Source organism: Heptranchias perlo, chromosome 12 (genome assembly GCF_035084215.1).
Source record: "Heptranchias perlo isolate sHepPer1 chromosome 12, sHepPer1.hap1, whole genome shotgun sequence".
In the NCBI taxonomy this organism is placed as follows: Eukaryota; Metazoa; Chordata; class Chondrichthyes; order Hexanchiformes; family Hexanchidae; genus Heptranchias; species Heptranchias perlo.
In genome coordinates, this window is record NC_090336.1 from 69,932,024 (window position 1) to 69,947,308 (window position 15,285).

General features: G+C 47.6%; 1 protein-coding gene across 10 annotated transcripts in view; it reads right to left on the reverse strand.

Moving 5' to 3' along the window:
- The window catches only part of ppfibp2b (PPFIA binding protein 2b), a 270,248-nt gene that overhangs the window by 87,589 nt on the left and 167,374 nt on the right, over positions 1–15,285 (reverse strand). For 9 of the 10 annotated variants that reach the window (XM_067994225.1, XM_067994223.1, XM_067994222.1 and 6 more), the window contains 2 exons: positions 13,897–14,025; positions 2,519–2,611 (listed from right to left, as the gene is read on the reverse strand). In XM_067994225.1, coding sequence (XP_067850326.1) covers positions 2,519–2,611; positions 13,897–14,025 — 222 coding nt within the window. The remainder of the gene's footprint in view (positions 1–2,518; positions 2,612–13,896; positions 14,026–15,285) is intronic. The other variant, XM_067994229.1, reaches the window with a different exon arrangement.

Here is a 15,285-nt window from a genome sequence, read left to right on the forward strand (position 1 = left end):
ATCCACCCGAGGAACACGGTCTCACAATGGCCTTCAAATCCCTCCCTATCTCTGTAACCTCCTCCGGCCCTCCGAGATCTCTGCGCTCCTCCAATTCTGGCCTCTTGCGCATCCCCGGTTTTCACCGCTCCACCATTGGCGGCCGTGCCTTCAGCTGCCTGGGCCCTACGCTCTGGAATTCGCTCCCTGAACATCTCGCTCGTCCTTTAAGACACTCCTCAAAAACCCACCTCTTTGACCAAGCTTTTGGTCACCTGTCCTAATATCTCCTGTCGTGGCTCAGTGTCAAATTCTATTTGATACTCGCTTTGGAATGTTTTTACTAAACCTCCTACTGGAGAGTAGGAGGTTAAGGGGTGATCTTATAGAAGTCTATAAAATAATGAGGGGCATAGATAAGGTAGATAGTCAAAATCTTTTCCCAAAGGTAGGGGAGTCTATAACGAGGGGGCATAGATTTAAGGTGAGAGGGGAGAGATACAAAAGGGTCCAGAGGGGCAATTTTTTCACTCAAAGGGTGGTGAGTGTCTGGAACGAGCTGCCAGAGGCAGTAGTAGAGGCGGGTACAATTTAGTCTTTTAAAAAGCATTTGGACAGTTACATGGGTAAGATGGGTATAGAGGGATATGGGCCAAGTGCAGGCAATTGGGACTAGCTTAGTGGTATAAACTGGGCGACATGGACATGTTGGGCCGAAGGGCCTGTTTCCATGTTGTAAACTTCTATGATTCGATGATTCTACTACATTAAAGGCGCTATATAAATGCAGGTTGTTGTTCTTCTGGAAGGCAACCATTACATTTTCATTGGTCTTGTTGTCTAAAGCAACCCCAAGCTGCCAACCTTTGGTGGAAAGTCACTGGTTACTTTCGTATAAGACTTAAAATAAGGGGTGCAGATTCAGAAATCAACTCAAGAGCAATTGTGATGAGATGGGAATTTCAGATCGCTATAATAAACTTGCATTTATATAGCGCCTTTCATGACCTCACCAACCAATGACCCAACAGCCAATGAAACACTTTTTGAAGCGCAGTCACCATTGTAATGTAGGAAAGACGGCAGCCAATTTGCGCACAGCAAGATCCCACAAACCGCAACGTGATAATGACCAGATAATTTGTTTTTTCGTGATGTTGGTTGAGGGATAAATATTGGCCAGGACACCGAGGAGAACTCCCCTGCTCTTCTTCCAAACAGTGCCGTGGGATCGTTTATGTCCACCCGAGAGGGCAGATGGGACCTCAGTTTAATGTCGCATCTAGAAGAGACGGCAGCTCCGACAGTGCAGCGCTCCCTCAGTGCAGCGCTGGAGAGTTAGCCTGGATTTTGTGCTCAGGTCTCTGGAGTGGGACTTCGAGTGCTACCCACTAAGCCACGACTATAACAGCAGTTTTAACAGCGGGTGACGCCTCCCCACATCTCCAAATCAATTCGTTTATGACTGTGAGTATACGTAGCTGCGACTGCCCAATACAGCTCACTGATATCGTACAATGACAAACAGGCCCGTCTCAAAAAAGGTGACGAGGCAGCTTTAGCTTTGTTAAGTTAAGGTAAAGATTAGCATGAATGCAAATAATGGTAGATGGCTGCCGAGATATCGAGGACAGCTCGCCATTTCTGCTCCCACTGATGCTTCGTTATTTGCATCTGTACAACCGTGTGTTTCAGCCTGGCTGTTAAGGGTCGGCAATAGAGATGGAGGGAGTGAAAGATAGACAGCAGGGAGTAGAGAAAGCCAGAGCAATGGGACCGCTGCTTGAAAAATGGTGAGAAACAAATGCTCGGTGTTCTGCTAACCAGCCAGATAAGAACATAAGAACATAAGAAATAGGAGCCAGGAGTAGGCCATTCGGCCCCTCGAGCCTGCTCCGCCGTTCAATAAGATCATGGCTGATCTGATCCTAACCTCAAATCTAAATTCATGTCCAATTTCCTGCCCGCTCCCCGTAACCCCTAATTCCCTTTACTTCTAGGAAACTGTCGATTTCTGTTTTAAATTTATTTAATGATGTAGCTTCCTGGGGCAGCAAATTCCACAGACCTACTACCCTCTGAGTGAAGAAGTTTCTCCTCATCTCAGTTTTGAAAGAGCAGCCCCTTATTCTAAGATTACGCCCCCTAGTTCTAGTTTCACCCATCCTTGGGAACATCCTTACCGCATCCACCCGATCAAGCCCCTTCACAATCTTAATAAACACCGGCATGGACCAGTTGGGCCGAATGGCCTGTTTCTGTGCTGTACATTCCCTGTAGTTCTATGAGAAGGCCCAGCACCACCGTCCTAGGGTTGAGCGATAAACCTGTCCTTGCCAGGGTTACCCACATCCCCGAGAACAAATGAAAACAACACCCCATGGATTTGGAGCCTGAACTCTGGTCATGAAAGACCAGTGGTCAATCAGAGACATTGAGCTGGCTGCAGCGACACATACAGAAGCAAACGATCCATCAGACACTCAACAAAAGCCCATGGAGTGACAACCGCCAACAAACGAGAAACATTACTCCTCACCTTTGTGGCATTTAGCTTCTTCTCATACTGAATCTTTTCATCCTCCAGCTCTTCCACTTTGGATTTCAGGCTCCGCAATTCCCGAAGCAAGTTCTGGAAAGCCGTCAAAGTTCAAGAGATGTTAACCAAGAAACAAAAAGAGACAGTTTGAATAATTCGAATGATCTGAGAGTCTGGCCGATGTAGCTATTGGTTGGAACCAAGGAGATGAGTCTAATGTTCGACCCCAACAAAAAATCCAGAAAGCCCGAATCTGGGATGCTGTTACATTATTACTTAAAAAGGGAATTGGATAAAACAAACTCGCATTTATATAGCGCCTTTCACGACCTCATGACGTCCCAAAGCACTTTACAGCCAATTAAGCACCTTTGAGGTGTAGTCACTGTTGTAATGTAGGAAACGCAGCAGCCAATTTGTGCACAGCAAGCTCCCACAAACAGCAATCTGATAATGACCAGATAATCTGTTTTTAGTGATGTTGGTTGAGGGATAAATATTGGCCCAGGACACCGAGGGAGAAATCCCCTTCTCTTCTTCGAAATAGTGCCATGGGGTCTTTCACGTCCACCTGAGAGGGCAGATGCTTTAACGTCTCACCTGAAAGACGGCACTCTCTGACAGTGCAGCACTCCCTCGGTACGGGCACTGGGAGCGTCAGCCTGGATTTTGTGCTCAAGTCTCCGGAGTGGGGCTCGAACCCACGGCCTTCTGACTCAAAAGCGCCACCCCGTTGAGTCACGGCTGGCTAGGAGTACAAAAGAACGCAGGGAAACGGGATTAGCAAAGCCGGCTTCAGTTGAAGAGCTGGCACCAGTCGCGACATGTTGGGCCGAGTGGCCTCCTGCTGAGCTCTAACTTCTGCGATTCGATAATCATGTGCAAGACAATTCGAAATTACTTGGGGTGAGGTAGTGGTCGAGCAAGTCAACGTGTTTGCTGGATAGAAATTCTGTAGGATGAGACTGGTAACTGTACAATTGAAGCATTTTGACTCCAAATAAATGCTTGGGGTAGTTATTTCATAGTCGTTTTAGATTCCTCTGGAAACCAGTAACTGGTAGATCAGAGAGAGGAACAGACAGGACTCTGCTGTCCATCAAGCTGTGCCAATCGACTAACACCCCTCAATCGGACTCTCCCAAGTAAAGAAACCAATTCTCCATCTGTGCACTGAAGGATACTGAAAATAGGTTGTAGGCTTGGTGAGGAGAAACACAAAAAATACTCTTTAAAAGAGGCACAAAACACCAGAAATATGACTGTTACGCCTTAAATTTTAGGAGTAAATTCATAGCCCGTTCAGTTCTGAATCTAATCTCGGTGAATAGATGTGAAAGAAAGAACAGAAAATGCTGGAAATAGTCTGTTTCACCCTCTGCATCAAGTAGTTAAATCCAAACGGTCTGTGCGCCTTCTCTCGTCTAAACCCGGGCACGTTCCCCCCTCATTGAGGAATTGAACGAGCTGAGGTGGGCCAGAGAGGACTCACCGTTTAGTGTGATGCCTGGCATGCTCAAGTGTAGCTGCATGTTTCGAAGCAGTTTGGTTCACCGAAAAAATGTTTTTCTTTTTGCTGATTTCCCTCAGCGGGAGGGGCTGATTTTCCTGGAATGACGGAACTAGCAAGTTACGACGAAATTTGTGCAGGTCTTCCCGTTGGCAAGATTTCCTGAGAATCTCATTAAGCACACGATGGAAGGTAAAAACCACCATAAAACGAATCAACGTAAACAATCGGGGCCGGAGGAAAGTGCAGGACTCACATGATATACCTTCTTTAAGTATGAAAATTAAAGTTTGAAGCTAACATAGGAACAGGAGTAGGCCATTCAGCCCCTCGTGCCTGCTCCGCCATTTGATAAGATCATGGCTGATCTGTGATCGAACTCCATATACCTGCCTTTGGCCCATATCCCTTAATACCTTTGGTTGCCAAAAAGCTATCCATCTCAGATTTAAATTTAGCAATTGAGCTAGTATCAATTGCCGTTTGCGGAAGAGAGTTCCAAACTTCTACCACCCTTTGTGTGTAGAAATGTTTTCTAATCTCACTCCTGAAAGGTCTGGCTCTAATTTTTAGACTGTGCCCCCTACTCCTAGAATCCCCAACCAGCGGAAATAGTTTCTCTCTATCCACCCTATCCGTTCCCCTTAATATCTTATAAACTTCGATCAGATCACCCCTTAACCTTCGAAACTCTAAAGAATACAACCCCAATTTGTGTAATCTCTCCTCGTAACTTAACCCTTGAAGTCCTGGTATCATTCTAGTAAACCTACGCTGCACTCCCTCCAAGGCCAATATGTCCTTCCGAAGGTGCGGTGCCCAGAACTGCTCACAGTACTCCAGGTGCGGTCTAACCAGGGTTTTGTATAGCTGCAGCATAACTTCTGCCCCCTTGTACTCCAGTCCTCTAGATATAAAGGCCAGCATTCCATTAGCCTTATTATTTTCTGCACCTGTTCATGACACTTCAATGATCGATGTACCTGAACCCCTCGGTCCCTTTAGACATCCACTGTTTTTAACTTTTTACCATTTAGAAAGTACCCTGTTCTATCCTTTTTTGATCCAAAGTGGATGACCTCACATTTGTCTACATTGAATTCCATTTGCCACAGTTTTGCCCATTCACCGAATCTTGTAATTTTATGTTTTCATCTGCACTGCTTACAATGCCACCAATAACCATCATTTATAAACGTTAGGGAAAGCCAAGAACATGTGATCATGGAAGTTTTTCCAATTTTTAATGCAACTCATTCTGATGTCATAAATATGCACGGAAATATATATTTTAGCGAGAGACTGAGTGTGACACACACCGAGGGAACAAGAGCGTGTGACACACACACACAGACAGGCAGACAGACACACACACTGACACAGAGACTGACACACACACACGCACAGGCTGCTCGTGCACACACGGGCAGGCACCCCGCACACAGGCAAACGCGCGCACAGGCGGAGGGACAGAAATAACATCCTATTAAATCAAATGGATCGAAACTGGAGATCTCAGGGAGCCCGAAACCTGGGGATCTAGTGTGAAAACCTGCCCATTAAAAAGAGTTTGATTTAGATAGTTTCATCAGCATACTTTCAATTCTTAGTCGATTTATTCCACTCGATTAACAAAGTAATATTACAAATTTATTTTGGGTTCAGGTACGGAGATCATTGAAGTGTCATGAACAGGTGCAGAAAATAATAAGGCTAATGGAATGCTGGCCTTTATATCTAGAGGACTGGAGTACAAGGGGGCAGAAGTTATGCTGCAGCTATACAAAACCCTGGTTAGACCGCACCTGGAGTACTGTGAGCAGTTCTGGGCACCGCACCTTCGGAAGGACATATTGACCTTGGAGGGAGTGCAGCGTAGGTTTACTAGAATGATACCAGGACTTCAAGGGTTAAGTTACGAGGAGAGATTACACAAATTGGGGTTGTATTCTCTGGAGTTTCGAAGGTTAAGGGGTGATCTGATCGAAGTTTATAAGATATTAAGGGGAACGGATAGGGTGGATAGAGAGAAACTATTTCCGCTGGTTGGGGATTTTAGGAGTAGGGGGCACAGTCTGAAAATTAGAGCCAGACCTTTCAGGAGCGAGATTAGAAAACATTTCTACACACAAAGGGTTGTAGAAGTTTGGAATTCTCTTCCGCAAACGGCAATTGATACTAGCTCAATTGCTAAATTTAAATCTGAGATAGATAGCTTTTTGGCAAGCAAAGGTATTAAGGGATATGGGCCAAAGGCAGGTATATGGAGTTAGATCACAGATCAGCCATGATCTTATCAAATGGCGGAGCAGGCACGAGGGGCTGAATGGCCTACTCCTGTTCCTATGTTCAATCGGGCACTAATCCCCCCTCCTTGGCTTCTTGCCCTCGGGAGGTTACAAAAATGCTGCACGTGGAGGAAAGCAGCTTGGAGAACACATCGGTCATTGTCCAAGTTTTCAACAGAAGCACATTGAATTAATTTAAAGCAGTTCTGAAACCCAGCTCTCCGTCTCCATTGAACTATGTTGCTCTGAGCTTCGTCAGTCAGGGCCCAAACAGTGCATTGAAATATCAATAAAATTTACATGGAAATTGGAGCCACCGGTTGAGGTAAGCTTTGAGAATCTGCAGTTGGGCAAATTAACAGAAATGCAAATGGAACAGGAGCTGCACTGGCATTAAGCACAATCCTGTGGCTGTCCTTCTGAAGTGCCCTGGTCAGGAAGCATCTTGAACGCTGGGTTCAGTTCAGGTCAACGAGGCACAAGGGAAACGTTCTCAAGTCCTGGAAGCGGTACAGAGAAGGGTGATGAGGCTGAACTCCAAGACTGAGAGCGATAGATTTTTTTTTCGTTCGGCAAGGTCACCAAACAACAACATGGAGCCTCCAAAGTGGGGTTTCAGCAGCAGATGAGCTGAGGCAGGGGGCGGAGGCGGGCGACGTTACAGAGGCGGGCGTGGGCCGTCTTCGCGACGGAGGGGATATGGGGCCCACAGCTCGGCTCGAGGTCAAACGGGACGCCAACGTTGCGAACAGGTCTGGTGCGGCTTCAGAGAGCGGCTTCAGAGAGCGGCCAGAGGGAGGGACAGAGTCGGGGGTCAGGGAACGGAGTTTGTAGCGGGGGGAACGAAGACGGCGGTTTCGGTCTTCCCAATACTTAATTGGAGGAAATTGCGTCTCGCCCAGAAACGGATGGCGGACAAGCAGGCTGACGACGGAGGCAGTGGAGGGGTTGAGGGAGGCGGTGGTGAGGTGGAGCTGGGTGTCGTCAGTGCAATTGTGTCACGTCTCCAGATGATGTTGTCGAGGGGTTGCTGCCGGCTTAAATTCTTTCTCGGAGATGGGCGAGCCGCCTGTGGAGACACGACAGATGCCGGCAGCTGGTTTTGAAAATGAGGCCCGAGGAACAATTTTGGGCTGGCTTTGGGCCTCCTGTTTGGCGCCCGCACCACCTCCTGATTCTGGGCCGGAAAACAAGTCCAGACAAGTTGTTACCCAAAAGGATCTAGTAAATTAAAGGAGTGCTTTTAAAGAGCTGTCATAGTTATGTCGACTAAGGTGGCAGCCAATTTGTGCACAGTAAGATCCCACAGACATCAAATAAACGAATGAGCAGATTTTTTTTTTATTCGTTCTTGGGATGTGGGCGTCTCTGGCGAGGCCGGCATTTATTGCCCATCCCTAATTGCCCTCGAGAAGGTGGTGGTGAGCCGCCTTCTTGAACCGCTGTTATCAGACATGTTGATCCATCCAACACACACAACATCTGGATCCATCCTTAAGGTGATTGGCAAAAGAACCAAAGGCAAAAGAGGAACATAGGAACAGGAGTAGGCCATTCAGCCCCTCGAGCCTGCTACGCCACTCGATAAGATCATGGCTGATGTGTGATCTAACTCCATATACCTGCCTTTGGCCCATATCCCTTAATACCTTTGGTTGCCAAAAAGCTATCTATCTCAGATTTAAATTTAGCAATTGAGCTAAAAATGAGAGAAAAACTCTTTTTTTTAAACACAGCAAGTGGTTATGATCTGGAATGTACTGCCTGAGGGGGTGGTGGAGGCAGATTCAATTGTGGCTTTCAAGAGGGAATTGGATAAGTACTTGAAGGGAAAAAATTTGCAGGGCGACGGAGATCGGGCCGGGGAGTGGGACCAGCTGGATTCCTCTTGCAGAGAGGCGGCACGGGCTCGATGGGCCGACCGGCCTCCTTCCGCGTTGTAATCATTCTATGACTCTTTTATTTGGCGAGCAGACGCACTCACGTTATTGCTTTGCGACAGATTTGTTTCGAAACAAATATAGCTAGCTGGACCCATCTAAACCATTGGCCCACTCACTGGCATACGGCAGCCACACTGAACTCTACCAGATCAAAAACCTGACACTATTCTACGAGGAGCTGTCAACAGCGCAACAGTAGGAAGCCCTTGGAGATAGGGCCTGGCTTGATGTCCACAGCAGTCTGGAAAATGGCCGCAGGCTACACTTCAACTGAATCAGACCACACTTCACATTAACTGACGATGCTTCTGTGAGTCAATCCAACCAGGGTTTGTACAGGACACAACTCTGCCTCTCTACTACAAATGATGTGGAGATGCCGGTGATGGACTGGGGTGGACAAATGTAAGGAATCTTACAACACCAGGTTATAGTCCAACGGTTTTATTTGAAAATCGCAAGCTTTCGGAGATTATCTCCTTCGTCAGGTGAGTGAGTGAAAGGTTCTCAAATCGCATATCTTGTATTAGGCTGGGACACGATCACACCAATCAAAGGTGCCGTTGGTGTTCAGACAGGTTAGCCACGGAAAACAGTACGTCCCAGTATACTGAATACACAATGGGTCAAATTACACAGACAGAGAGAAAGAGACCCGAAAGGCAGAGAGAGAGAGAGAATGTCCAGTTGTATTAAAAACAGATAACTTTTTTTTCCTGCTGGTGGGGTAACGTGCAGCGTGACATGAACCCAAGATCCCGGTTGAGGCCGTCCTCATGGGTGCGGAACTTGGCTATCAATTTCTGCTCGACGATTTTGGGTTGTCGTGTGTCTCGAAGGCCGCCTTGGAGAACGCTTACCCGAAGATCGGTGGCTGAATGTCCTTGACAAAATCGTCGAGCAGGAACTGATAGCCAAGTTCCGCACCCATGAGGACGGCCTCAACCGGGATCTTGGGTTCATGTCACGCTACACGTAACCCCACCAGCGGGAAAAAAAAGTTATCTGTTTTTAATACAACTGGACATTCTCTCTCTCTGCCTTTCGGGTCTCTTTCTCTCTCTGGCTTTGTAATCTGACCCATTGTGTGTTCAGTATACTGGGACATACTGTTTTCCGTGGCTAACCTGTCTGAACACCAACGGCACGTTTGATTGGTGTGATCGTGTCCCAGCCTAATATAAGATATGCGATTTGAGAACCTCTCATTTACTCACTCACCTGATGAAGGAGATAATCTCCGAAAGCTTGTGATTTTCAAATAAAACTGTTGGACTATAACCTGGTGTTGTAAGATTCCGTCCATTTCTCAACACAAAAAGAGCTTAATTTCAATTTTTAGCTCATGATATTTTTGAAATTCACTTCATTAACGATCCCAATTTGATACCAAACTTTATACAACTCACTGACCTTAAGAAAGAACTTAACTTCGGAAGGGCATATTGGCCTTGGAGGGAGTGCAGCGTAGGTTTACTAGAATGATACCCCGACTTCAAGGGTTAAGTTACGAGGAGAGATTACACAAATTGGGGTTGTATTCTGTGGAGTTTCGAAGGTTAAGGGGTGATCTGATCGAAGTTTATAAGATATTAAGGGGAACGGATAGGGTGGATAGAGAGAAACTATTTCCGCTGGTTGGGGATTCTAGGAGTAGGGGGCACAGTCTAAAAATTAGAGCCAGACCTTTCAGGAGCGAGATTAGAAAACATTTCTACACACAAAGGGTGGTGGAAGTTTGGAACTCTCTTCCGCAAATGGCAATTGATATTAGCTCAATTGCTAAATTTAAATCTGAGATAGATAGCTTTTTGGCAAGCAAAGGTATTAAGGGATATGGGCCAAAGGCAGGTATATGGAGTTAGATCACAGATCAGCCATGATCTTATCAAATGGCGGAGCGGGCTCGAGGGGCTGAATGGCCGACTCCTGTCCCTATAATAGCGCCTTGTCCTGTCCTCAGCACTTTTGAAGTGCTATTTCTGTATTGGTAGGCAAATGTGGTAGCCATTTTGTGCACAGGAAGATCCCACAAACAGTGCATGGAGGATGTTAGTTTACATGCCAAACCGAGATCCCATTGTGTCTTGGATTTCACTGGAGGATACAGCACAGGAGGCCATTCAGCCCATCGTGCCTGTGCCAGCTCTTTGAAAGAGCTATCCAATTAGTCCCACTCCCCCCTGGCCCTTGCAAATGTTTGCTTCACAAGTATTTATCCAATTCCCTTTTGAAAGTCACTACTGAACCTGCTTCCACCGCCCTTTCAGATCATAAAAACGCACTGCATAAAAAAATGTTTCCTCATCTCCTCCTCTGGCTCTTTTGCCAATCACCTTAAATCTGTGTCCTCTGGTGACTGACCCTCCTGCCAGTGGAAACAGTTTCTCCTTATTTGCTCCATCAAAACCCTTCATGATTTTGAACACCTCTATTAAATCTCCCCTTAACCTTCTCTGCTCTGAGGAGAACAATCCCAGCTTCTCCAGTCTCTCCACACATCTGAAATTTCTAGCTGTGCGATGGATAAAAATCTGATTAAGGAGGCACATGCCAGCAATCTTCAGGACACCCACATGCCACAGAAAAACTTGAAACAGAATGTGATCCATCGGGGGAACAGAACATCTCACCTCAAGCGACTGTGATATCCAGGATTATAGGGGGACGGAACAGTGGGTGTTTGAGACAACAACTACTTGCATTTATATAGTAAATAAAATGTCCCAAGGCACCTCACAGGGATGTTAACAAACAAAATTTGACACCGAGCCACATAAGGAGATATTAGGACAGGTGACCAAAAGATTGGTCAAAGAGGTCGGTCTTAAGAAGCGTCTTGAAAAGGAGGAGAGAGAGGCGGAGAGGTTTGGGGCGGGAATTCCAGAGCTTAGGGCCGAGGCAGCTGAAGGCATGCTTGCTCTCGAGGCAGTACAAAGAAGGTTCACTCGGTTAATCCCGGGGATGAGGGGGTGGACATATGAGGAGAGGTTGAGTAGATTGGGACTCTACTCATTGGAGTTCAGAAGAATGAGAGGCGATCTTATTGAAACATATAAGATTGTGAAGGGGCTTGATCGGGTGGATGCGGTAAGGATGTTCCCAAGGATGGGTGAAACTAGCTAGAACTAGGGGGCATAATCTTAGAATAAGGGGCTGCTCTTTCAAAACTGAGATGAGGAGAAACTTCTTCACTCAGAGGGTGGTAGGTCTGTGGAATTTGCTGCCCCAGGAAGCTGTGGAAGTTACATCATTAAATCAATTTAAAACAGAAATAGACAGTTTCCGAGAAGTAAAGGGAATTAGGGGAATACGGGGAGCGGGCAGGAAATTGGACATGAATTTAGATTTGAGGTTAGGATCAGATCAGCCATGATCTTATTGAATGGTGGAGCAGGCTCGAGGGGCCGATTGGCCTACTCCTGCTCCTATTTCTTATGTTCTTATAAGGCACGGCCACCTGTGAAACTTACCTTTGAATCTCTTTCCACCGCATTCCAGATGGTAACAGCTCGCTGTGTAAAAAAATTTCTCTGACGCTCACTACGTCTGACAATGGGAATAGTCTGTTCTAAAAGGCCCAATTTTAACCCTGCCGACCAGCGGGAACAGGACGGGCGGGTGGTTAAAATCGCACCGGATGTCATTTTGACCCTACTGGTTCTGATCATGGTGGGTGGGGGGGCCGCGGTCGCCGCAGGCAGGGGCGGGGGGCCTCGTCGATATTTAAACGGCGGGGGTCCGATGACGACATCACTGGGACCCCGATGCAATTTTTACTCCAGGTCGCGGCCAGCGAGGGAGCCGCCAGTTGAAACCCGGCAGGAGGCACGGTCGTGGCCAGAAGACGCCCAGATGAGCTGCTCCCATCTCCACAAGGAAACCTTGGGCCTCCTCTGCACCAGGGCTTGCCCCCCCTCTCCCCCGAACTACGATTCCCATCCTCATCACCCCCACCCCCCCCCCCCATCTAGAATCATAGAATGGCTTCCTTCTGTGCTGTAACCAGTCGGCAATATGCAAGAGCAATCCAGCTGGTCCCACTCCCCCGCCCTTTCCCCGTAGTGGGGCAAATTTTTTTTCCCTTCGAGTACTTATCCAGTTCCCTTTTGAAAGCCACAACCGAATCTGCCTCCGCCAACTCCTCGGGCAGTGCATTCCACTCGCTGCGTAAAAAAGTTTTTCCTCATGTCGCCTTTGCCAATCACCTTAAATCTATCTCCTCTGGTTCTTGACCCTTCCGCCAATGGGAACAGCTTCTTTCGATCTACTCTGTCTCGCCCCCTTCATGATTAACTGTTTTTTGATGGAGGAACGTTGGAAAGGACATAGTGAGAACCCCCCCCTCGTTGCTCTTTTGGCAGGTTGAAAATTCATCTGAGCCGTCAGGACAGGCTTGAATTTCATGTTCCATCCGAAAAACGGCACCTCCGACAGTGCAGCACTCCCTCGGTACTGCTCTGGAGGGTCAGCCTAGATTAATGGGCTCAAGTATCTGGAGCGGTGCTTTGAGCCCACAACCTTCTGACGCAGAGGCGGGAACGCTACCACTGAGACTAACTATCTTTCTTTCCGCAAGGCCTAAGCCCAGCAGGTCCATCCATGATGCAAGCAACAATTGCGTTGTCTTATTAAATACACACTGGTATAAAGAAAGCCTGCTTAGAAATGTAAATACAGGGGAGAACAGAACAAACCATTAAGCGCAATCAATAATCTGGGTGGTACGGGTGGATTGTCGGCCACTAAACCATCTGCAAGGTCTTGATCCTCGGTCCTGACTTCAATGGTGGGCAAACTTTGGGACGCAGTTAGGGAGCGTGATTCACCTCATGGACTGGGGTAGCGGGGAGAGCTCTAACCTGGGCAGTGGCCAACTTGTCCGAACTTTTCTGCCCTTTGACCTCCCCGGCTGGGTGTCAGCATTGGTGGCAACCCTACTGGTGGAGCAGACCCTCTTTGGCGTAGGTCACAGAGGTCACACGACCCCCTTGCTTCGTCTTTCTTGCGGTCAAGGAGGATCTAAACAACAACTTGCATTCATATAGCGCCTTTAACATCCCAAGGCGCTTTGCAGGAGCGTTAATCAGACTAAAATTGACACCCAGCCAAAGAAGGTGACATTAGGACAGGCGACCAAAAATTTCGGTCAGAGAGACAGGCGTTAAGGAATCTTTTAGAGGAGGAGAGGTAGAGAGGCGGAGAGTTTTGGGGAGGGGATTCCAGAGCTTAGGGCCCAGGCAGCCGAAGGCACGGCCGCCAATGGAGGGGCAAAAGTATTGGGGGGGGGTGGGGGGATGCACAAGAGGCCAGAATTGGAGGAGCGCAGAGATCTCGGAGGGGTTGTAGGGCTGGAGGAGGGTTACAGAGAGAGAGAGGGAGGGGCGAGGCCTTGGAGGGATTTGAACACGAGGATGAGAATTTGAAAAATCGAGGCCTTAGTGGACCGGGAGCCAATGTAGGTCAGCGAGCACAAGGGGTGATGGTGAACGGGACTTGGCGCGAGTTAGGATACGGGCAGCGGAGTTTGAGGCGAGCTCAGAGTTTAGGGAGGGCAGAAGGCTGGAGGCCGGCCAGGAGAGCATTGTATTGTTGAGCTTGGAGGTAACGAAAGCATAAGAGAAAAGTATGGCTAACCTCACTTTTCTGCAACTCATCACATTCCTGATGGTCCTTCTCTATTTCAGCCAGCTTAATTTTCAGGCTTGAGACCTCAGCCATTAGATCCAGTTTCTGAGTCTCCAGTGATGTCCTGCTTAGCAGCTCCTAGAAATGCAGGAAGTTACACATTCAATTCAGAACTTCTGTCCATTTCCACCTCGAACCCCAGAGACACACAGAGAGATTAACTCCTGAAGGAACGCTTGCGATCGACACCCGATGGGGCCTGGCCCCAGTCCGTGGGCAGCCAAAGGACTGAGGAAGCTCACTCATGAAAGTTCGCCCGCCGTTACCATGTGCGGGAAAAAGGCAGAACACTCGCCTCTCCGCTCTGCCGTCTCTGCTGAAAGGCTCCCTCTGCGTCGGACAAGAGCAGTGATGTTTACGATGCTAATTGTACTCGCAACACTGAGCCTTTTGTCCAAACGTTACACTGAAATTTGCTAGTATAATCTTTCTGAATGCACAAGGGCAGAACCGATTGTGAATTGTGAGCGTGTTTTTTTTTGTGTGGAGAGGACGTAAGGAGGCGGGGGGGGAAAGAGCATCATGGGAAATCCAAGGATGGGGCAGTGGAGGGAAATCTAACGAACCCCGGCCAAAAAAAACAGTGAACCTCCCCCTCCCCAATCGCCAACTACAGGAGCATGTTTAGGAACATAGGAACAGGAGCAGGCCATTCAGCCCCTCGTGCCTGCTCCGCCATTTGATAAGATCATGGCTGATCTGTGATCTAACTCCATATACCTGCCTTTGGCCCATATCCCTTAATACCTTTGGTTGCCAAAAAGCTATCTATCTCAGATTTAAGTTTAGCAATTGAGCTAGTATCAATTGCCGTTTGCGGAAGACAGTTCCAAACTTCTACCGCCCTTTGTGTGTGGAAATGTTTTCTAATCTCACTCCTGAAAGGTCTGGCTCTAATTTTTAGACTGTGCCCCCTACTCCTAGAATCCCCAACCAGCGGAAATAGTTTCTCTCTATCCACCCTATCCGTTCCCCTTAATATCTTATAAACTTCGATCAGATCACCCCTTAACCTTCGAAACTCCAGAGAATACAACCCCAATTTGTGTAATCTCTCCTCGTAACTTAACCCTTGAAGTCCGGGTATCATTCTAGTAAACCTACGCTGCACTCCCTCCAAGGCCAATATGTCCTTCCGAAGGTGCGGTGCCCAGAACTGCTCACAGTACTCCAGGTGTGGTCTAACCAGGGTTTTGTATAGCTGCAGCATAACTTCTGCCCCCTTGTACTCCAGTCCTCTGGATATAAAGACCAGCATTCCATTAGCCTTATTGATTATTTTCTGCACCTATTCATGACACTTCTGCTGTGTTGAAAAACAACAAGGTTAAGCTTTGT